This window comes from Rhinatrema bivittatum, chromosome 3 (assembly GCF_901001135.1).
Source record: "Rhinatrema bivittatum chromosome 3, aRhiBiv1.1, whole genome shotgun sequence".
Classification (NCBI taxonomy): Eukaryota; Metazoa; Chordata; class Amphibia; order Gymnophiona; family Rhinatrematidae; genus Rhinatrema; species Rhinatrema bivittatum.
Window position 1 is genome coordinate 161,648,041 of NC_042617.1, and position 24,319 is coordinate 161,672,359.

Below are 24,319 nucleotides of genomic sequence, written 5' to 3' on the forward strand. Positions count from 1 at the left end.
TGGTCCTTTATTGATTTTAAGTTTCTTCAGCTATTGCTGCAGCTGATGCAGCAGAAAGATCTCAGTATTGCAACTTTGGGAGAGAGGAGAGACAGAAAAAGTGGGATGGGAGGGGGCTGCAGCTTGGAAGAGGTAAAGAGGGGAGCCGAAGGAGGGACTGCTGCTGTGCAGTAGATTTAGGGGGCAAAAAGAAAGAGGGCTGCTGCTGCTGGGCAGAGTGGTGGAGGAGATAGGACTCCCTCTGCTGGGTAGGGGCTGGGGTGAAAAACAAGTAGTGGGTGGGGATAAAAAAGAAGATCTAGTGCAAGTGGTAGGAGAATGCAGGGCAAGGAATGGGGAGAAATAGGAGGATTCAGGGCATAGAGTGGAGCAGGGGGAAGGGAGGATGTAGGGGAAGGAAGAGAAAAGAGGGCTTGCTGGGCATGGGGTTGGGGAAGAGAAAGAGGGGGATGCTTACAAGGTAGGAGGGAAGAGAGAGAGAGAGGGAGGGGTGCTTTGACGAAGCTGCCACCAATATAAGGACAGTTGTGCTTTTGTTGCTAAAGGATAAAGTGCTGTGTCAGAGCAAACACTGGTAAGTGAAAGGTGGTGCTAATTCTGAATGCCAGCACATTTCATTCTGCTCAATCCGATGTGCCTTCTTTGCAGTTAGCACATCTTTCTGAGACCTGTGACATGGCCTTTCTCCATAGCAGGTCCAATCTTTAGGAGCTCTTTACCAGACTACTTGAGGAATTTAACCTGTACACAGACCTTCAGGTAACAACTTAAGACCTAGTTATTCTGGGAAGCTTTTAAGTGTGATCAGAGGCCTTGATTACTATTTTTCAGTTAAAGACATTATATGAGCATTTGCCCGGTATCACAGTCCATTTTCAATACTATCCAGTCTAAGGGACAGCATCTTAGCCTTTGCTGCTTTTGGTCTTCATCACATTGTTGCCTTGTTTTATGAACGTTATGTTGTTATCTGCCTTGAACAATGGAAAGCGTAGGCTAAACATTTTTTAAATTAAATATTTTAATTAGAAAATATAACAGGGGTCATCATCTAAAGTGACAGTGATATGTCAGATGCAGAACATCTCAAAGCATATTACCTTTCCATCATTATACAAGTTTGGGTTAAACCTCACGCTGTGGCCACCTGTAGTCTCCAAGTTCACCAGGGGTGGTGAATTAGGATAGTCTTGAGGAAAATACACATCAAATTCAAAACAGCCATTGGCATATGGAGTATCTGCTGGGCCAGTAATCAAAACCTGGTAACAAACATGAAGAACAAGATGCTGTTTTAGCTTTGTAGGTTAATGACCACCTTTCTACTGTAAAATTTACAGAATAAGTTTATCAAACTTTTAAGTTTTCTTATATTACTTTTGCAAATCTTATATCCGTTATATTTCACTCTACCAGTTTTTATTTTTCTAAATGAAGGTTATGTATTATGCCATGCATATAAGAAATGGATGCAATTTAATTCATAAGACATGTTTCATTTGTTCAAAAGATCAAATCAAGAACAACTTATGTTGAGTGAGTTTCCAAACCCTTGCCTAATCGACACTCTAGAAAAGGACATGAACACTGATCTTTCAGGGTTCTGAAAAACATCAGCTATTAAATACGCATAATTAATATGCAAAACATATCTGCATACAATTAACTAATTTTGGGTCTTATTTAGTAAGTAATTTTCCCACAGACATAAAATGGGAGAAAATCTTTAGTAAGTAGGTCTCTTAGATAGGAATGGGTTTATATATACCTTTGGGCTATACCGAAAATCAAACCTTTTTACATAAATAAAATTATTTTCTGTATGTTAGCTCACCATTCACAGCATGCTACAGTCTGGATAACAATTCCCTTCCTCTCGCCCCCTCATTTCTTAAGAGGGGGCGAGAGGAAGTGGTACTAATGTTTATGCACTATAGTTGTTAAAATACATCTTTCACCAAATCCACTTACTTATCTTTGCTTAGATCGATGGAGGAGGAAGAGGTTAAAAAGCTTTAAAAAATGTCAATGAAAAAGGAAAAACTTAAAAAAAAAATCACTGATTAAGATCTCAATAAGAATGTAACAAAACATAATTCTAATCTCATATTTTTTCCCCCAACTACAAAACATATATATATATATACCACTGCTAATACTACAGAGACAGTCTTTGTGATGTTCAAACGGCAAAGCTTACAAAAATTCAACAGTCGCAAGGCTCTAAAAAGATAATTTTTACCTTCATAATATCAAGCCGTTCCTCATCACAACGTACAAACACGCTGGATGAAGATGACAAGGGAAGCGACGTAGAAAGTGTCACAGCTTCTTGAGCAAGTCGTCGAGCCCTGGCAGCACTGTTGGCATCACTGGCATTTTTCACCTGAGACATGTAATGGTAATTCACCTTGAATACCAGTTTCCCATCATCATCTTCAGAAACCATTTCAAAGGTATCTGGAACAAAGGGAAGAAAGTAGCTCTTTCAGTAACATGCAAGCTTTCCAGCAAGGATGAAAACAAGGCATATGCAAGTGTTAAACTTGATATTTCCACCAAATTCCTAAGCAAATCCTACCCCCACTGCCAAACAAAAAGTGCTTACACGATTTTTTTAATAATCATTTTGTTTTACAGTTTCACAGATAAGGGATATGTTTTCTTAATTCTCACTCCAAAATACCAATATCAACTTAGCTTATGATTTTCTTAATAAATTTCTCTCTATGTACAATAAACGAGCAGTTTTATAGCCAGCTGTATTGCTGGCAAAGCTGTGGCAAAAGTGCCCAGCATGACTCTTTGGCTGACTGATATGGGCACTTAACCTATTAATTCTGTTTAAAATTCCATTACAGCAGAGCTAAAACAGGTTCTTCATCCCTGGTTAAAAGGTGAGGTGAAAGAGGCTATTTTAGCCAAAAAAACATCCTTCAAAAATTGGAAGAAGGATCCATCTGAAGAAAATAGGATAAAACATAAGCATTGTCAAGTTAAGTGTAAAACATTGATAAGACAGGCGAAGAGAGAATTTGAAATGAAGTTGGTCATAGAGGCAAACACTCATAAAAACATTTAAAAATATATCTGAAGCAAGAAACCTGTGAGGGAGTCGGTTGGACCATTAGATGACCGAGGGGTTTAAGGGACTCTTAGGGAAGATAAAGCCATTGCAAAAAGACTAAATGAATTCTTTGCTTCCGTGTTTACTAATGAGGATGTTGGGTAGATATCAGTTCTGGAGATGGTTTTCAAGGGTGATGAGTCAGACAAACTGAACGAAATCACTGTGAACCTGGAAATGTAGTAGGACAGATTGACAAACTAAAGAGTAGCAAATCATCTGGACCGGCTGGTATGCATCCTAGGGTACTGAAGGAACTAAAAAATGAAATTTCTGATCTATTAGTTAAAATTTGTAACCTATCATTAAAATCATCCATTGTACCTGAAGACTGGAGGGTAGCCAATGTAACCCCAATATTTAAAAAGGGCTCCAGGGGTGATCCGGGTAACTATAGACCAGTGAGCCTGACTTCAGTGCCGGGAAAAATAGTGGAAACTATTCTCAAGATCAAAATCGTAGAGCATATAGAAAGACATGGTTTAATGGAACACAGTCAACATGTATTTACCCAAGGGAAGTCTTGCCTAACAAATTTGCTTCATTTTTTTGATGGGGTTAATAAACATGTGGATAAAGGTGAACCGGTAGATGTAGTGTATTTGGATTTTCAGAAGGCATTTGACAAAGTCCCTCATGAGAGGCTTCTACGAAAACTAAAAAGTCATGAGATAGGAGGCAATGTCCTTTCGTGGATTACAAGCTGGTTAAAAGACAGGAAACAGAGAGTAGGATTAAATGGTCAATTTTCTCAGTGGAAAAGGGTAAACAGTGGAGTGCCTCAGGGATCTGTACTTGGACCGGTGCTTTTCAATATATATATAAATGATCTGGAAAGGAATACGACGAGTGAGGTTATCAAATTTGCGGATGATACAAAATTATTTAGAGTAGTTAAATCACAAGCGGACTGTGATACATTACAGGAGGACCTTGCAAGACTGGAAGATTGGGCATCCAAATGGCAGATGAAATTTAATGTGGACAAGTGCAAGGTGTTGCTTGATGGACCCTTGGTCTGACCCAGCATGGCAATTTCTTATGTTCTCAGGTTTATGCTGTATAAGTTGAAATATTATGCAAAATAAAAGTCAAACTGTCTGACAGACCAGCAAAAGGTTCTCTTCTGTAAAATAGTAAACATCAAGTCCAAGGTTCGATCACTAGTAAGGAAAGTTCTAATTGATTATTAGGTCCACTACTTGCAGTGTGGTAGCTCCCACAATGGCAAATGTGGTTATCTGCAGAAAGATACTTGAAATGGAGATTGTCAGGATTCTGCTACAGCACCGATATGACATAATGGGATTTAATACAACCATAGTTTCTTGATAAAACAATCAATGCTGCACAGCATAACTCAAAAAAGATATAATTGCGATGGAGAAGGTACAGAGAAGGGCTACCAAAATGATAAGGGGAATGGAACAACTCCCCTATGAGGAAAGACTAAAGAGGTTAGGACTTTTCAGCTTGGAGAAGAGACGACTGAGGGGGGATATGATAGAGGTGTTTAAAATCATGAGAGGTCTAGAACGGGTAGATGTGAATCGGTTATTTACTCTTTCGGATAGTAGAAAGACTAGGGGACACTCCATGAAGTTAGCATGGGGCACATTTAAAACTAATCGGAGAAAGTTCTTTTTTACTCAACGCACAATTAAACTCTGGAATTTGTTGCCAGAGAATGTGGTTCGTGCAGTTAGTATAGCTGTGTTTAAAAAAGGATTGGATAAGTTCTTGGAGGAGAAGTCCATTACCTGCTATTAAGTTCACTTAGAGAATAGCCACTGCCATTAGCAATGGTTACATGGAATAGACTTAGTTTTTGGGTACTTGCCAGGTTCTTATGGCCTGGATTGGCCACTGTTGGAAACAGGATGCTGGGCTTGATGGACCCTTGGTCTGACCCAGTATGGCATTTTCTTATGTTCTTATGTTAAACTCTCAATTAATCCATGCCACTGCTGCATTTGCCTGGGTTCGAAACCTCTGGCAGTTTCCCCTCCTGTCCCATTCCTGCATCATGCTGGGAAGAACCGGGCTTAGCAAAACCAGTCGGAGACAACTCTGAGCCTCCAAGCAGTGATGACACAAGTTAGAGGGGAGGCCAGGCTATGAAGCCCGAATATGGCAAACAGCACAATGGGTAAGGCACTTAGGCTTGTTACTGGCGCCATGAATAAACACCCGCTATCAGTACACTCCCAAAAGTATCTGTTAACTGTGTGCCCAGCTGTGCGGCTGCCTGGACAGGGCACCCAAAAACAAGCTCTGTCCAATAAGCATACACTACGGACGCCCAAAATGTAGGTGTCCAATACATGGTTCAGGAAGTTACCCACTTGAGTGTCCATGACGTCAGCTTTGCTTTGTCTCCATCTGCTGGTACAGGTGCATAACCCACTGGTGTGGATTAACCTGTCTGAATGCTAAGAAAGTGAGGTGGGAGAGGGGAAATGAGAGAAGGAAGCAAGACTGTATGAGGGCGGGTGTGTAAGTGGGACAGAATGTGCCACACACACACGGTTATTTACTCTTTCGGATAGTAGAAAGACTAGGGGGCACTCCATGAAGTTAGCATGGGGCACATTTAAAACTAATCGGAGAAAGTTCTTTTTTACTCAACGCACAATTAAACTCTGGAATTTGTTGCTAGAGAATGTGGTTAGTGCAGTTAGTATAGCTGTGTTTAAAAAAGGATTGGATAAGTTCTTGGAGGAGAAGTCCATTACCTGCTATTAAGTTCACTTAGAGAATAGCCACTGCCATTAGCAATGGTTACATGGAATAGACTTAGTTTTTGGGTACTTGCCAGGTTCTTATGGCCTGGATTGGCCACTGTTGGAAACAGGATGCTGGGCTTGATGGACCCTTGGTCTGACCCAGTATGGCATTTTCTTATGTTCTTATGTACATGCACCACCACCATTCACACATCTCTCACATCCCCAGGGGATAGATGCTAGGAAAGAGTACAATGCAGGTGGCTCCTGAAAATGTGGCAGGGTTGCCAGTTTCCTAGAAGTATCATCTCTGACTCTCAGTCTGCCACTTCTTTGGGAACCCTTACCCCTGACTACCTTCTTCCCCAGCATTTGACATCATGGAAAGAGCCAGACTCCGAAAGACTTTGCTCAGGAAAACTCAAGAGAATCCCCTTCTCCTTGGTGTTTTGACATTCGGCATGCTTTGTGGAGAGAGTGCCATCTCATTTCTCACTTCAGGCAGCAGATTGCCTTGTGCCACCCCCGGTGGCCTCAATCACATTTTGGATTGTTTTTGAATTTTTATGCCTGGGACCAGCAGTTCTTCACAGATCTCACAACACTGACAATGAACATAATGAACTTGATCGATGAATTAAAAGGCGATATCGCAGAAAATGGCCGCCACATATTTGAGGTGGAAACTCTAGCGGAAACAAACAGTGAAGACATCAAAGCGAACCGTGAAAACTACAACTTATTGCAATTGGAAGTAGAGCGTCTTCACGAAAAGGTCGAAGACCTAGAGAACTGCTCATGGCGGCACAATTTGAGATTTCGTGGCATACCAGAGATGCCCGAACATCAGGATTGCACGTCGGTAGTGGCTCAGATCAGCGCCATGTTGTTAGCAGACGGCGCAACTACCCTGACAACGGAGCTAGGCATGGAAGTAAAAATAGCTTGAGCACACAGAGTGATGGGACCGAGACTTAACAACAAACCTAAAGACATCATAGCCTGCTATCATGAGTATGCAGTGGTCACGGATAAAATCGCGGCGATAGCAAGGAAACAAGCAACATGGAAATAGCAAGGGCAAGAAATTATGATCTTTGCAGACCTCTCACCGATTACCATCAAGAAGCGGCAAGAATTTAAACCGATCACAGATATCTTGAGAAAAGACAATGTACGTTACCGGTGGCTGTTACCCTTTGGGATGAGTTTCTCCATGAGGGGGGAAAACCATCATATTAAAACGCTCGCAGAAGCATCCCGAGTTCTTAAAGATGCAGGCTACTCTGGAGTTGAAGAGATACCAGCGATTGCTAAACCCTCCAGCCGCAGAGAAGATCCTCCTCGCTGGCAACGGGTGACCAGAGAAGATAAACGTCTGCGACACAATCCAGATAGCCATTCCACCGACCGAGAACCAACCTGAGACTGCTTGGCTTCAGTTTCTCATCTTTTTTTTTTCAAGAGAAGATTTAGAAACATCCTTGATAAGTATTGAACGGTTTTGACTCTGTTTCACTGTTTAAATAGTTGCATGTTTGCTGATGATTACGGGCGCTCCAGGTAAGAGGCCCAGAAGTTATTATTCATTTTAGCCTCAGCCACAACTGTTGAAAAAGGTTGACTTGTATACTTGAGGAGAATTTATGATTGTTTAGTTTTAACATTCAGACATAAATGTTGTCAGACAGGATGTGCTCCTGCTGAGATTATTGTTTCCTCCCATACCAGGACAGCATTGTCCCTGTTCAGGGAACAGAGGGGTAAGGGAGAGCTTGGGGGAGATTTAGAGGTTAAGATTTCTTTCATACCACATAACAGGGGAAAAGGTATTGTAAAAGAACTGCTTAGGCATACTCATAACAGTCACCCACAGAGTTTTCTAATTCCAGGAGGGGATGACAAGGCCGCCACCACAAGATCTCTTCACATATTCCGGACTCCACTACTGCAGGCTTTTAGGGACAGGATCTCTTCCAATATGCATACATGACAACAATAAATTTCTTGTCCCTTAATGTCAAGGGATTGAATTCTCCTTTAAAGTGTCACTCTCTTTTTTCAGAACTGGCACTACATCATACTTAATAGCTTTTGTCCAGGAAACACACCTAAAAAGGAGATATGAACGCTTACTCAAGCATAACTTATACCCAATACTGGGCAGCCAGACCAATGGCGCATAAATATCTGGGGGTGGGAATACTGATACACAAGGATCTGATCTTTGAAGAAGTGGCCTGTTTTCCAGACTCGGAGGGTAGATACATACTTCTTATTATAGCAATGGGGGGGGGGGGGGGGGGGAAGAGAAATACATATTTCTAAATATATATGCCCCGAATACCGCACAGGGTTCTTTTCTAGAACATCTGTCCCAGATCATTGACCAATGCGCTGAAGGCCATTTGATACTTGGTGGAGATTTTAATATGTGACACTCAATCCACGAGTAGATAATTCCCAGGGAACAATACATGCTAAAGGAAAGGACCGTAAGATCTTTAAAAGATTTATCCACCGTCAAGGACTAATAGATGCCTGGAGAGTGTGGCACCCCCAAACTAAGAAATAATACTTTCTATTCCAGAGCCCATCAATCTTATTCCAGAATTGATTACACCTCTTCGTAGCTAAGAGTTGTTCTAATCAGGTTTCCCAACCCTCTATTGGATCAATTACCTGGCCTGATCATGTCACTATGAAATTAAATATTTCTTCATATGACAGAGGGCAACAATTTTGGAAGTTCAATGATAGCCTCCTTGAGGACAGCGCCTTTTGCACACAACTCCAGACTGACATTCAGGAATATTTACAAATGAATAATTCAGATGAGGTCTCCCCCATGACTTTATGGGACTGCCTTAAAGCGGTCGTACGGGGTAAACTAATTGCAAGAGGGACATACCTCAAAAAGCAAAGAAATCGAGATAAGAAGGAAACTATCATACAATTGCAATGTTTGGGACACATTCACTCTAGTATGGGGGGCAGCAACATATTGGCTCAAATGGATAAGCTAAGACTTCATTTGGGGGAGCTGGAAGCAGCTCAGCTCACAAACTAGAACTCAATAAACAAATATACTATGAAGGGGGAACAAGGCTGGTAAGCAACTGGCACGCAAACTGAAAACAAAGCAATCCCAAAATAATATCATAAAGTTGAAGGATGAAATAGGGCAGATACTAACATCCAATACAGAAATACGTCAAAGATTTCTCCGATTTTACTCTGATGTTTATGCAACAACCCCTAATATAAGCTAGACAGGAATAGACAGTTACCTGCTCAATACATCTTTACCACAGATACAATCCGGAGCACAAGACGTACCGGACAGAGATATCACGGACGCTGAGGTAGCTTGGGCAATAAAATCTCTGAAAAAAGGAAAGTCGCCAGGCCTTGATGGGTACATAGCCTCCTTCTATAAAAAAACATGCCAGTACAATTACTCCTTTATTAGTCTCCCTCTTTAACTCATTACAAGGTCCTTTTTCTCTTTCCCAGGCTGCTAATCTAGCAGGGGTGACTCTTATAGCAAAGCCCGGCCGAGATCCCAAGGTTTGTGGATTTTATTGTCCCATATCATTAATAAAATCAGACCACATCACTCCCACACTCAAACAACTCCACTGGCTGCCCGTCCCCTTCAGATCCCAATACAAAACACTCATGCTCATACACAAAGCAATCCATAATGACAAAGCCAGCTGGCTACAAGGACCGCTGACCCCCCGCAATCCCACCAGAAATCTCCGCTCATCCAACACATGCCTACTCCACATTCCCCCCACCAAAGAAACACAGAGTCTCCACTAGAGAACGCGCTGCATCCGAAGAGGGCCCTCACCTCTGGAACAACCTTCCACCCGCCCTCAAAACTGACCCCTCCACATCTACCTTCCGAAAGAACCTCAAAACTTGGCTCTTCCAGAAAGCATTCCCCCCAGATAAATAATCCTGCCACGCCCCGCCCCCCACCAACAATCCCCCTACCCCGCTCTCTGCCCCCCCCGCTCCCAGTCCAGCCTTTGTACATAATTAACCTAAACCTGAATATATTCTGTAAGAAGCCAAGATAACAAGCATTTTATTTTATTATACTATCAGTTAACCTGCTGTATATAGTTAGCTAGGTTCTAAATTAATCTGTTACATTGTATCATGTCATTAAGGCCAGCCTTAGATATTCTGTTATTTGTAAACTGATGTGATATACCATATCGAATGTCGGTATAGAAAAATAAACAAACAAAATAAATAAATAAATTTAGATATGAAACCTTTAGCTAAAATATTGGCAAATCTGCTTAACGCCTTTCTCCCGAAGTTGATTCATTCCGACCAGTCAGGATTTATTCCTGGAAGGATGGCCTCCGACAATGTCCAAAAAAACATTGATTCCATGTGGTGGGCTCGATCTCAAAATGTACCAATGGTGCTGCTAGCAATAGACGCCGAAAAGGCCTTTGATTATGTTCATTGGCCTTTTCTTTTCCAGACCCTGCGAGTCTTCAAATTTGGGGAGAAATTCATTAGGTGGGTCCAAAAACTATATGAAGCACCTACAGCATGCTTAAAAATAAATGGAGGCTACTCTCAACCGTTTTCGGTAGGTTGGGGGACAGGACACCATTATCTCCATTACTTTTTGCTCTCTTTTTAGAGCCTTTTACACACTGGATTCGGAACAATAACAATATTAAAGGAATTAAGGTCGGCGACTTTTCCTCCAAATTATCATTATTTGCAGATGACATCTTATTCACCATTACTGACCCATCCCAATCATTAAAGGCTGTTACGGAAGAGATTACAGCTTTTAGTCTAGTATCAGGCTTTAAAATCAACTGGGAGAAATCCGAGCTTTTAAATGTCTCAATCCCTCCTGATTCTATACCACAGCTCAAAAAGGAACACCCTTTCAAATGGGCTAAAAATAAAATAAAATACCTGGGGATATATCTAGGTAGTGAGGATAATTTATTTCAACTCAACTATCCACCACTAATGGCTAGAATTTATAAAGAAATGAAGGAGTGGGATCGCTACCATATTTCTTGGGTGGGGCGCTTGGCAGTTATAAAAATAAATATAATGCCAAGGATCCTATATTTATTACAAACATAGACAATTGTACTTTCACGAAAACTCTGGAAAAGTGGCAAAAACGATGAAATACCTGTGGAAAGGCAAAAGACCTAGAATAGCACAGGAGACATTGTATTTGCCTAAAACCCAGGGAGGCATGGGGATGCCAAACCTACTATGTTATCAAGGGGCAGCCCAACTTAAAGCAGCAGTAGAACGGCATAAATTAAAACAAAAACCCTAGGTACTTCTAGAGCAGGCGATATTAGGAACTCTCCCTATAACTGCAATACTTTGGCAAAAATGTGCCACTTGGCGACCAACAGTAATTTTACCTGAGTCTGTGAATTCTACCTTACTGACCTGGGAGCAATGGAGGAAAGTGTTAGTGGGACAAAAAACTTTTTTCCTTAGTACTCACTTCTTGCACCATCTTTCCTTTCGGCCAGCAGAGAACCCACAAGCTTTTAAAAGCTGGACGACTAAAGGTATTACGCAAATTGCACAGCTTTGGGACCCAGGGGGATTGGTGTCATTTTCAACCCTTAGGGACAGATTCCAATTAGACCCTGCGGACATTTTTAAATATCTGCAGGTCATGCATTTCTTTCTTAAAAATCAGGTTGCAAGGGATCTTACAGGAGGAATATCATCTTTTGAACTCATGTGTAGAAATGCAGATAAAATTAGTAAACATATTACTAAAATTTATGGGCTATTTGCTGGTAGCTTAACTATGTCAGCAACTCATATCACAGCGTGGGAGTGAGACCTTCAATGTGGCTGGTCAGCTGATGATTGGAAACGGATATTTCAACAAATGAGAAAGGGACTAATATCAGTGCTTCACATTGAAAATGGATACAAATTGTTTTTTCGGTGGTATATGACACCCACCCAACTACAACATATCTCTCCTGGAACCACGGGACTTTTCTCCATCTTTGGTGGACATGTTACAAAATACAGCAATTATGGAGCAAGGTATCGTCTTGGATTACCACAATTCTTGGCATCAATATATCACTTACCCCTTCTCAGGCACTACTGAACGAAGAAATATCAGACAGATCCAAATTTCATAATTATTTTATTAAATGTGTGATAACTGCGACGAGATGCGCCATAGCACGAGTATGGAAGGACATACAGGTTCCTACACTACCAGATGTACAAAAACATGTACTGCACATACATACCTTATGGAAAATTACTGCTTACAAACATCAGACTACTTACAATTTTTCCAAAATTTGGGGGAGTTATGATTCATGGCTATTAACAACCTCTTTATGATATTGGCTACTTGACTTTTGATCGAATCCCCATACTCAGATATGTTTATCTGCAGATGACCTTGTTGTCAATGGTACAGAACTACGTGGACACGAAAGTTAACCTAAGTATATGCTGAACTACACATAGCCATGTTATGCTGTGTTTCTTTAATTAATAATTTTTATTTACACTGTTAACCTCTAATGGGGGAGGAGGGTTGGGATACTGGTGGGAGCACGATTCTTTATACACCATAATGGCATTACTATACTTTTGTACTGTATCCGTTATGAAACGATTATACCACTCAGACCTCATTGTAGTGAACGAAGTGGATACACAAAGTTTTATAAGTGTTTTATGCCAATAAAAATGTATAAATAAAAAAAAATATATACATATATATGTATATGTGTGTGTGTCCTTACCTCGGAACATATGCATGTACTTTTCCTACTGGTTTTAAAAATATATGCACATATATTTTGTGTGTAAAAATAAAGTAGGACTCATTCACATAAAACCCGATTTATGTGCTCAAGTCAGCATATTTTAAAACATGCGTGCATAATTGAAATTAACCAGTTTACTAATTATTGCACCATTTCACCAAGTCCTTCTTCAGGTTATTGAGACCCTCTCCTGATTCTTCAACCTGAACTCCCCCCAGTTCACTCAGACCATAACAAGTCAGATATTAATAATGCAATAAATTAGGTGTAAATATACACAAATAAGGTGCCAAATATATGCACATATTTTAAAATAGCAACTTAGGTGTACACTCTTAATCCCGCCCCTGAATGCCCCTAGACCGAACCCTTTTTTTTTTTTAACACGCATATTTTTTACTTTTATCATACAGTGATTACGCGAGTATGGGCAACTTATGCATGTACATGCTAACTAATGTATCTAACTCTTTGAAAATTCTCTCTAATGCCTGTGCAGTGCTCTTTGTAAATACAAGTATCCCATCAGTGTACAGTACACTAATCTACTGTACACTGCACTGTCCCTTACAACACTGGAACAGCAACTTGCTGCTTCTGGTCCTTCCTCAGTCTCTGAAGGGAAGCAGACAAGAGTGAGAAGCATCACTGTTAGCAAGTAAGAGGATCAAACAGGGACAGAACTGAGCTGGTAGACAAATTTAAAACTATTGACAGTGATTTTATAAAAACTTCAAAGGGCTAAGGAACTCATTGGATTGTGAGGTTTCCCTATATTACTCTAAGCATAAACACAACAACACTTTGAATCATAGCACATATAATAAACATTAATTATTTAAACCAGATATTCTCATTAACTAAAACAGAATGAATTTTCAGGATAACGCAAGTAACAGCAGCCACAAGGCACCTATACTGCAAAACCTTTTTGCAATTACCAGCACTTGTATTTCCTTAAAAAACAAAACAAAACACAAATAAAACTTGTGCATGTCAAATATGATTTGAGAAACACTGGCTCAGTTTCTTTCCTGAGAAGTACTACAAATTCAAATGGTAAATCTGTAATTAAGTTGTCCTACTTTGCCACTGGAACCTTTAACTACAGTGAGCTACTGCTCTCAATAATGACTGGTGTCAAGCCTATTTTATTGCTTCTATTATAAGTTGAAGAGTTTTCTAGTAGAGAAACAGGGATTCTCAAGGAAATGACAAATTAGGTGTGTTTTTTTTCTAATATGTATTAAAATTCTTAGGAAAAGCCCATCAGTCTAGCTACTTCAGGGATGTTTACTAGAAAGATGAAAGGAAAAAGAATTACTAAATCACTGTGAAACTGATACTTCTAGTGTTGGAGTGACATTTATAGAAATTAACCAATCTATACTACTAAGAGCAATAACACAAAAGATTAGTTTTGGGAAGTAGACTGTTTGGCAGAATCAGGAAGATACAGTTTGGGGACAGCACTATATAACATGAATGATTGCCATTGTCTATATTGTCTTCCCAGGAGTGCTAGGTTACAGGAAGATGAAAAAAGTACCTCAACAGTACATTTGGAAAGTCTAAACACACAGTTTTCTTAACCAAATTAACTTTGTTGTTCTCATGCTATCCAACATGGAAATATATTTAGCAAAACAGAGCAAACAGAAGCTAAATTTAGAAGTAGCAATGGTAACTACTATAAAGTTAAACGTGCAAGCAAGAGTTACCATGTCTTGTTTCTCTGTTGGAGTTGGATTTTTAAATTTATTTTATACATCCATTCCCCCGCACAATCCAAAGTACTTGGCAGGTAACAATTTACATACATAATAAAATACATATAAAAACAAGAAAACCCCCCCAACAAATACATAATAAAATGAAATGAGATAAAAAGACATATTTGAGTCTGAAAAGCATGAAAGCCAAAAACTAAAAGTCAAATGGGATAAGGGTCTACAGAACATAAAAACAATATTGTAATCAAAAGTCCACATTCCTCCCCCATGACCAAAAGTCATTGCTTGTTTTTTGCATGTCCTGCTATTATAAATTGTTCCACAGTGTAGGGCCTGCTATAAAAAAAGGTCTTCTCTCAAGGTGTGCTTATCGGAAGGGGGGGAGATGTCCAACAGATTGCAATCTTCTGACCTAAGATTATGTTGTGGTTTATATATCTTAAGAAGAGAATTAACATATACTGGAGCGTCACTACTAGGTGCACAATGAATTAGTGTACAAACTTGAAATGGATTCTCCAAAGTATGGGAAGCCAGTGCAGAGAACACAACACTAGAGTGATATGGTTAGATATTTTAGCCCCTGTCAGAGGTCTTGTGGCAACATTTTGCACTGCTGGTAGACATTTTAGTATATACATAGGCAAACCCACATAGAAGAAGTTATAATAGCCTAATTTCAAAATTACCAAAGACTGCAGTATAGTATGAAAGTCAGTAGTTGTAAGATAGGGTTTTAACCCTCGTAATGCTCCCAACTTAATAAAGGCATTTGTTGCTACAGATCTTATTTGTTCTTTTAATCAGGGCCGGCGCATCCATTAGGCGAACTTCGGCAGTCGCCTAGGGTGCCGAGCCGTAGGAGGCGCCGAAGAGCAGCCACGTGGTGCCGCAAGCGGGGCCTATCCCGCTCGCAGCAAAGAGAAATAGAGACTGGGTGCTTCTCAGGGCTGCTCGTGGCCCTGAGAAGCACACAGTCGGCGCCAAAACAGGTAGGGGGGACGCGATCGGGGAGGGGGCAGCAGCGCAAGGGTTGCCTAGGGCACCCAATACCCTTGCACCGGCCCTGCTTTTAATAAGTCAGGTTCAAGTTGTATCCCCAAATTTATTATTGTAAATGAAAATCTTAATGTTCAGTCTTCAAACTTAAATCTTAGTGATGCGTCCATGACTAATGGGAGTCTTAAAAATATGTAATTGCATTTGTAGCTCACTATTTCAAAAGTTGCTCATGGCAGGTTACAGTCAAAACAAAATATATGATACTTCTTTGACAAATATGGGGATGAAGGAACATGGTTAGATCATTATTATATAATCAAACAACTTGCTTCTATGTTAAATTAATGAAATGGGCCAATAGATGTAGAGGGGAGACAAATTCAACATTTACAAAAGCTGGTTATGCATTAATCTTCTCTTCTACTAGTAACAAACAAATATCCCAGTATTGCATCACAAAAAAATGTGCCAAAGCTTGTATTTACAATGAAGTGTCTGTTTGGTATTGTGGCTCAACTGACATAATACCAAAGCAGTTTTCATTCTCAAGGATTAGCCTTCCTGAAGAGGAAAGAAATAGCCAGAAATATTCTCCACTCCATTCCCTAAACAAAGGAGTCAATTAGAAGCCTATAGTGGGTGACCTGTTTGTCAAATCTGTAGGAAAACAATGTTTTGGTCAAGGGTGAAGAAACTGCAGTTTTATTTAGACCAAGAAGGAAGATATTAAACCTAACTTGGATAAGAAGAAAGATCCTGCATGCAGTCATGTCCGTATGTTTGAGAGCTAGATAAATTCTTAGCTAGAGCAGCGTAAATGGAAACAAATGGGCAGACCAAATGGGCCAACTGGTCCTTATCTATTATAATCTACTTCCTTAATTTTTGCTTGATAACATTTGAGTGTTACATCAGCAAAAATCAATAGCCCGTAGAACAGTACAAAATACCAAATCTACCATAAGATTCCTTCTAAAAGTTTATACAAGAAACCTTTTCAGAGTCACTCCCTGAACTTTGAGCAACACAGAGAAAATTGAACTGGCAGTGGTACATAAAATGGAAACAGCTACTCCTTTCATAAATAAGCAGTATTATAAACAACTAAGTATGACATATTGTGTGTGTGACCCATACTGTTATTTTGATTCCATGCAGATCAAGATCACAGCAAACATTTTCATTTCACAACAAAGTGCATGAATATGAAACAGTTACATAGTAGTTGATGGCAGAGAAAGCTCAACTAATCCATTAAGGCTGCCCAGTTATTCCTGTCTATACTGCCAAGGAGAAATCCCAGCTGCCAGGCAGTGTGTGACTGGCTGTAGGATATCATTCTTTATCAAGACAGTTCTTGCTATCTTCCTTGAATGTACTACTCCCTCCTGAATAGCTGAGCATTTACGATCCCCTTTGTAGTATGCACCAAGCACTTCTCTTATTTCCAACCACAGGGTTTCACAATATTCCAAACAGCTACCAACACTGCCACGGCTGTTATCCAGATGTCTGGCTTCCTAGATTTTTGTTGACTTTTTGAATGGCTCACCATCATCAACCCATCTTAATAATCTGGGTAACAGAAGGAGCACATAATCAACTACCTATTAGACATTTTTCTAAACTGGGTCATTGACCTGAACAGTCAATGATCATTTGGACTAAGAACTAAGAGCTCAAGAACCAATTTTAGCCTGTCGATTATTCATTATGATGATGTGCTGCTAATTGTGTAGCACAAACCAATTTGCATTGATTAAACTCACCAAATTGAAGTTTCTTCATAACAGCCACATATTTCTCTTCTAGAGATCTCAAAACAGACAACGGCTTGGGTTTCACTGCAACCTTCTTGGAATATTCAGCCAGCTTCTTTTCTGTTATTTAAAATTATTTTTGAAACAAAGATTAACTCAAGAATTTTGCATAAGGATTAGTCAGTTAGCATTGAAGTATTTTTCAATGTATATGTACATGTTACAAATAGCTGCCAATGCTAGATTTTATAGTATATATTCAAATAGCTTGCAATTAAGTCAATATGAACAGAAATTAAAAAAATAAAAGGACTATATATATATATATATATGTATTACATTCCATTTTTCCTCCTACTTCAACAGGCAAAGCCAGTAAAGGGAGTTGCAATGATATTAACACCTGACAATTTCTGTTCTATGATGTGCTAAAGAACTCAGAACCTATGGGTACTACTCCTTGGGTGTGTAAATGAACCTAGCAGCTTCAAACCAGAAGTGACATTAGCAGTTCCTGGCCCATCTCCTCTTGCAGCAACACTTCCCACTTGACCTAAGCACATCTCTAAAAATTCATTACCTGAAATACTTATCTAAAGAATTTACTTTAGTACCATAGATTTATCTGCATACTATACAGGTTCTGAACAGCAAGCAGATTCCCAAAACACTCATGGGAGGGTCAGTCCAGACAGCAGTAACACAAATAGAATTCATGGTAAGGAAAATATCCATTCTTATTACATTCCCCAGCAACCTTGATTGGAAAACTATAGAAAAGGTGAAACTGAAGAGAGCATTTTTAATCCTTTGGTCTGCAGGTTGTGTAAACCACAACTAATAAAATCTCAATGGCAAACAAAAAAAAATTAGAGTAAAAGTACATCCATAGTTTTAAATGGAGAATCCATTAATGTATTCAACACAACAGTCAAACTCCAAAGCGGTGGTGGTTCTAATACCCTAGGCATCTGCAAATTCACTGCTCTTAAAAGAGCAGTGAATTTGCCTCTTTAGCAGTGCTAAAGAGGCAAAGAGACTGTCAATTAAAACTCAAATATTAATAGCAGCAGCCACTGGGATCCTCTCTGTCCCAAAGCTCAGAACTCAGTCTAAGCCTTAAAACAAAATCCAAAACCTTGCTAACTGATGCTTTTGGGGCTCCTCTGAGCTCATCTTTCTACCACAGGTTAAATCAGTTCCAGTGAGCATACTAAGTTTTTTGTTGAGATGCACAGACCAAAGAATTTCATTTCATTTGTGTTTTTTTCGGTTTGTTTAATATTTCTTTTTGTTTGATTTGTTTCCCCAAACAAAAACATTAAAAAAAAACCAAAAACAAAAAAAAAACCTAACACCACATCCCATCCACCAAAACAAGCTCCTCTCCAAAAGGGGCCTCCCTGAATTCCTCCAATCCCTCTCCACAAATAAACTGTGCAGCTTGGGCCTACCTAACTCTTACCCCCTCCTGCCCCCTGGGGCTGTGCAGCTTGGGCCTATCTGCTGAGTTACAACCTGCCAGGCCCGCTGAGCTCCTGTCCCAGAAAAGTTTAGCCTCCACTTACCCTTTTTTAGGGGGTCCTTGAGATGAAAAGGGCAGGAGGAGTTCCCGCCTGATGCATAGTCCTTTTAAAAATGACCTTAAGGCCAGTGCTAAAGTGATGATTGAAAGAACTTACGAGAGACCCTGGCTGGGCTCCACAGTTCTCCTGCGGGGTGAGTGGGTATTGCAGGGCTTTGCTGAGGGCATTTTTTAAAAAATTAAACAAATGTAACCAAAAACTATTTTTGTTCATGGCAATATAGAATGAACAAGAACAGCCTACTTTGATTGATGTATGCCATTTGTTTAAAATGACTTCCTGTCCCTATTTTGTTGGTCTTGTTCTAATATACTTGAAACTATTCTTATCCGAATAGCCATTGGCTCTCAAGACATACCTCAATCAAAAGACTGTCAAACTAAAAAACTGAAATGAAAAATGGACTCGTTTAACTGTTTGAAATTTATGATAATCTTAAAATTCTTTCAACCTCAGATTCGAGGCTGTTTCAGCCAGAGGAGCTAGAGATCACTGCTCATGGGCTAATGCAATCAAGTCCATGACCATAGTGCCCCAATTAGTATAAATTATGTTGAATGCCCATTCCTTCCTTCAGAGTCAAAGTTTATTTACAAGACCAGTCTAAACTGATGCTTTCCTCACCTTGAACATGAGTTACAACCTCCTTTTCTGGTCTTCAGGGCATAAGGAGGCAAAGAAAGTCTCTACAAGCTCCAACAGCCCATTGGCTGAAACTTAGCACTGGAATTGGAGGAGAGACATCAATAAGTTATCACTAAAGGTTGCCAACAGTGGTGGTGCTGAGCAAGAGGCTGCCATTGTAGAAATGGTCAGCTTAGAAGTGCTTCACACTTGGCGGTCTGAACAGGTGCACGAGTGCTTGCTCTGCGGTTTCCTTTTTCATATTGTTTGAATTACTATGGGTAAATGCAAAGGGGTTGTTAGGCGGAAGCCTTTGGAGCCTCCTAAACCACAGCTGCGTGAGACTACAATGGTGGAGCACATTCTGGCCATACAGCGAAGATCACTGGATACCTGCGTATTGGGGAAGAGGCACTCAACCAGGACACAGTGGGCCAGATTTTCAAAGGGGTATGCGCATAAGATACGCGCGTACCCCCCGAAAACCTGCCCGAAGTTCCCCCTGTGCGCACCGAGCCTATGTTGAGTAGGCTCGGCGGCGCGTGCAAGCTCCGGGACGCGCGTAAATCCCGGGGCTTTCCGGGGGGGGGGGGGGGGCGTATCAGGGCAGCACTTCATTCGGGGGCGGGGCCACGAGTGTGGTTCCGGCCCGGGAGCTGTTTCGGAGGCCTCGGCCACGCCCCTGGGCCGGAACCACACTCGTGGCCCCGCCCCCGAATGAAGTGCTGCCCCCCCCCCCGGAGTTACGCCAGCTTCGAGCAGACGTAACTTCTGGAATAAAGGTGGGGGGGGTGGGGGGAGGCGGAAGGACAGTTCCCTTCGAGGCAGCTCCGAAATCAGAGCGACCTCGGAGCGAATGGAGGCTGGCTGCGCAGCTCGGCGCATGCAGGCTGCCGATTTTGCTCAGCCTTGTGCGCGCCGATCCAGGATTTTAACAGATACGCGCATATCTATTAAAATCCCACGTACTCTTGTTCGCGCCTGGTGCGCAAACAAAAGTATGCGTGTGCGTAACTTTGTAAAATATACCCAGTGGTTTCATTCAGTCTTGATGATGTTCAACCCACCATACTTTCAACCCTTGAGGCAGCATTGCAAACAGGTTCCGAGACGATTGAAGTGGGAGACTCATAGTGATCAACGACGACCTCCAGGGGGTGCTGGCATGCCTGATGTCACAAGGACTGGTCAATGTTAGCTTGAGCCACAGAGAAGCTGGGAAGGAGTTGTTGCTATAGTCCTGGCAGGAAAAACTTTGGAGCCTGGATTTGGAGTTATCATGGCAGAGACTTTGGAGCTTTTGGAAGCAAATTTGGCCCAAGGATCTTTAGAGGTATGTGCCATTGATACCTCACAAAAGAGCACCATTTGTGAAACCAAGTAACATTACACTTGGGTGATTCTGGAATGCACTAGCCTCTTCACTGGCTTTGCTAATTACAGACATTCACTCCCATATATCGTATCAGGCTGTTAAAACTGTTTTTCTGAAAAAGGAAGTGGGGGAGAAAAAGACTTCTGTTGTACAAGTCAAAGTTGTACAATCTTAGCTAGTTCAAGATCACAGTACTATTCAGAGAAGATTAGAGAACTTGGAAAACTCAGCCATGAGTTTGAATTTGTGAGTACCGAATTTCCCTATAATTTCATTTATCTCATCTGTGGAACTTTTAAAGACTTATTTGAAAGAGTCTCTAGCCAAAAGGAAGTTTGCCACATATTAAATAGGGCATTTTCTTTTCCTATTGAGAAGATGATGGTCTCAATCTCTAATGTCGAAGGGGTGGAGAAGTCTCTCTGGATAGACTCAACATATCTGGATTTCTGGCAAGATCCATGGAAGAGATAGTTAAACAGGCCACCCTGTTGGTCACGTTTGCTTTTTGTACAAGGTCAGATTTTTGTTATGAGAATGTATTTCTGGAAAAGGCTGGTATTGTTTAAGGATTTGAGGATCCTGATTTTTAACCAGGGTAATGCAAAATCGCAGGAAAAAATTACTTTGTATGCGCTCTGAAGTTCTGAATGGAACTTGTTTGATTCGTTTTGCATGTAAGTGTACTTGCTTCTATTAAGTATATCTTCTTTAAGCCTTCTCAGTTGAGATTTGTTTTGGACTATAAGAAACTGTCTTAGTTCAAGAAGGCCTGTGCTTAGTGATGGGTTAGTATATTGTGCTCAGTGACTATACTAATGAATGACAATTTTCTTTTTGCCTATTTCCTTAGAGTCACCTTTGGATGCCCTCTTAGGTATTTCTTTTTTGAACCAATACATCAGAGGTCTCCGATAGCTCTGTATTCTGTAATTTTTCTTAAGTTGTTTTTTTCAGTCCTTTGTATATAGCTTGTTTGCTGTCAAATAATTTATTTGAATTATGAATATATGCAAATAAAAATAAAGAAAAAACAAAATAAGTGCTCCGCACCTGTTGCATCGACACCTCTCGCTGGCTGGTGCCCGATCTGATCATTGGTAAAGTGAAACATCTTTCTGTGCTATAACAAGACCTTCATGCTTATGTACTGAGTTGCTCCACACTGACAAGGAATCTGTCTTAGAAAGCTGCACAAAGAAGGTGCTCCATGCCAATAAAATGGATGGTGTTCTGGTTGGTGTCAGGTCTGTATAGAATAGATGGCTTTGTGCCATGAGATTTTCTGCACCATGAATGATGACATTTGCACCAGAGCGGTTCCCCCGCAACTCATTTGCACCTTTCTCTGCGCCCTTAACCAGCACCTTCATTTTCCTTGCTGACCTATACTAGCTCTGGGAACCAGCACCATGGTGGGGGGTTGAGGGGGAAGCCTTCCAGACTTGCAGGAAAGAAGGGGAGAAGACTCACACCTTGTCTTCTTGCACCGTGAATCCATGATGCTCACCAAGGGCCTCAATTTTCTGGTCGCAATGTAATTGTACCCTTGGAGACAACTTACAACAACTGTAGCAGTTGAAGGTTGTATGATCCAGATCCAGGCAGGGATAGCAAACAGAATGTGTATCTGAAATGGATATCTGGCACCTCCAAATACAGATCTTAAAACCACTGACTGTGGTCTTCTTGGCTTCAGGCTTTTCCCTTCTTCTTCTATTATCTGTGTTTGTAGAATTGAAAAGTTTTGTTGAAGGGCTGCTGAGGCAGTAGCAAAAACAAAGAATGCAACGAGGCAGAATCAGGCCAAAAGAATTGGCCCAAACAAAATGTTAGAGACTGGAAACATGTCTATGTGGTAGGTTGGACCAGGAAAGACTGGATGACTCAGAGGCAGTATATATGTGCATGTGTGTGTGAACTCCTGCATATGCTCAGTAAAACTTGTATTTGAGATCTGAGAGCTGGGTCTATGTCGGCGCCATTGATGATGTTACCCATGAGTTATGGTTGATTCATGCCTGCTTGTCGATGGAGAACCCAAAGCATAAGAAGAAAATACTTAAATAAATAATAAATAAATAAATGAATAAATAAGCTATGAACTGAATTAGCTAAGGTATAATCAGTTTTGTTCTGCCAAGAGTTATGGTTGTATGACTATGATCATCTTATTTAACTGTACAGTAATATTTTGTCTTTTTAATTTTTTTTAGAAAGATAGTCTACATATAAGAATGTAATGTTACGATTTACTCATGTGCATAATGAGTAAATCGTAACATAATACATACCTCTGAATTTCTCAAACTAGTGGCTCTAATTACATTGTTCTCCTGGTTCTGCAAATGCATTACGCTAAAAAGATCAAAGGCAACTATTACCAAAGCCAGAACAGTTTTACCTATTCCAATCTTTACACCATCACTCATCATATAAAAAAGAAGATATCTTACCTTGATTTGCCTGGCGCAAACTGGTAGTGGCTAAATAAACTATCTCTGCTGTTCTTTGAATATCTGGAACCAACAACGTCAGCCCCTCTGGTTCTGGATCAGATGTATCTGGTTTCACGCCTGCTTTAGCCTTATCTTTCTTGGACCTACAATGTTATCCCAAGGAACCCAAAAGAAAAAAATCAGGAGGGAAAACAAAAGAATAGAAGATAAAAGAAATGCTTAAAGAATCTCTCTGCTACTTTGTGTTAGAAATTCAAATCAGCTTGACCATTCAATCTTCTGAGAAAATTAAAATGTTCAACAATTGTAACTGGTTATTAATAAAAAAGGTAGAGTACAGAGCATTAAAAAAAGACTACAGATTATTTCAGGCAATCTGCAGTGACACTGAGCATTGGTGCAATGCCACTTTCCATGAAGCTTTCATACTGATTCCAGAGAACAATGCTATGTTTTAGTGGTCTCACATCCAACATATGCTGATTACTTCACATCTTTCTTAAGTTTGTCACAAAAAAAAAAAGGTTTGGGTGTTTATGAAACCAGATATGTCTTTTGTGAGCATTCAAAAATATCAGTTAACATATTAACTAGATCAGTAGTTCTGTCACAGGTTATACAGGGTCTAGCCTTTTTGGAGTGTCACCACCATGGTAAGACTCCAACTGTTAATCCCAACATTATTTGCACTATACTGGCTCATAAAGCACAAATTTGAACTTGGCTTATAAAATGTTGCTAAATCACATCAAAACACGGCTCCCCAGTGAATATATAATGCTTACAACCAATAGAGATGGTTATAAAATACTGCACAAAAAGAAACTGTTTGCGCAGACAGTCTTTCAAAAATTTGAGGGAACATTGCTCCCCACTCACTCTGAGCATTAGATACCACTGCCAACTAGTGGTGTGCTATCAGTTTTTAAAAATATTTTTTATTTGGGACTCTCACCTTCTCTGCTCCACTCAGCAAAAAGCGCTTTGTTTCCATAAAATAATTTAACAAGGGGCTCCTGAGAACCTCAACCGCCTTTTAGCACATCACTGCAGCAGACTGCCCCTTCCTCCTGAAGCAACAGCATCACTGGCTATCC

The 24,319-nt window shown here is 40.4% G+C and overlaps 1 protein-coding gene across 5 annotated transcripts in view; it reads right to left on the reverse strand.

Annotated features, from left to right (window-relative positions):
- The window catches only part of BIRC6 (baculoviral IAP repeat containing 6), a 1,045,545-nt gene that overhangs the window by 107,182 nt on the left and 914,044 nt on the right, over window positions 1–24,319 (reverse strand). For all 5 annotated transcript variants that reach the window (XM_029593898.1, XM_029593899.1, XM_029593901.1 and 2 more), the window contains exons 67-70: window positions 23,220–23,365; window positions 17,188–17,298; window positions 2,243–2,460; window positions 1,101–1,262 (exon numbers count right to left, since the gene is read on the reverse strand). In XM_029593898.1, coding sequence (XP_029449758.1) covers window positions 1,101–1,262; window positions 2,243–2,460; window positions 17,188–17,298; window positions 23,220–23,365 — 637 coding nt within the window. The remainder of the gene's footprint in view (window positions 1–1,100; window positions 1,263–2,242; window positions 2,461–17,187; window positions 17,299–23,219; window positions 23,366–24,319) is intronic.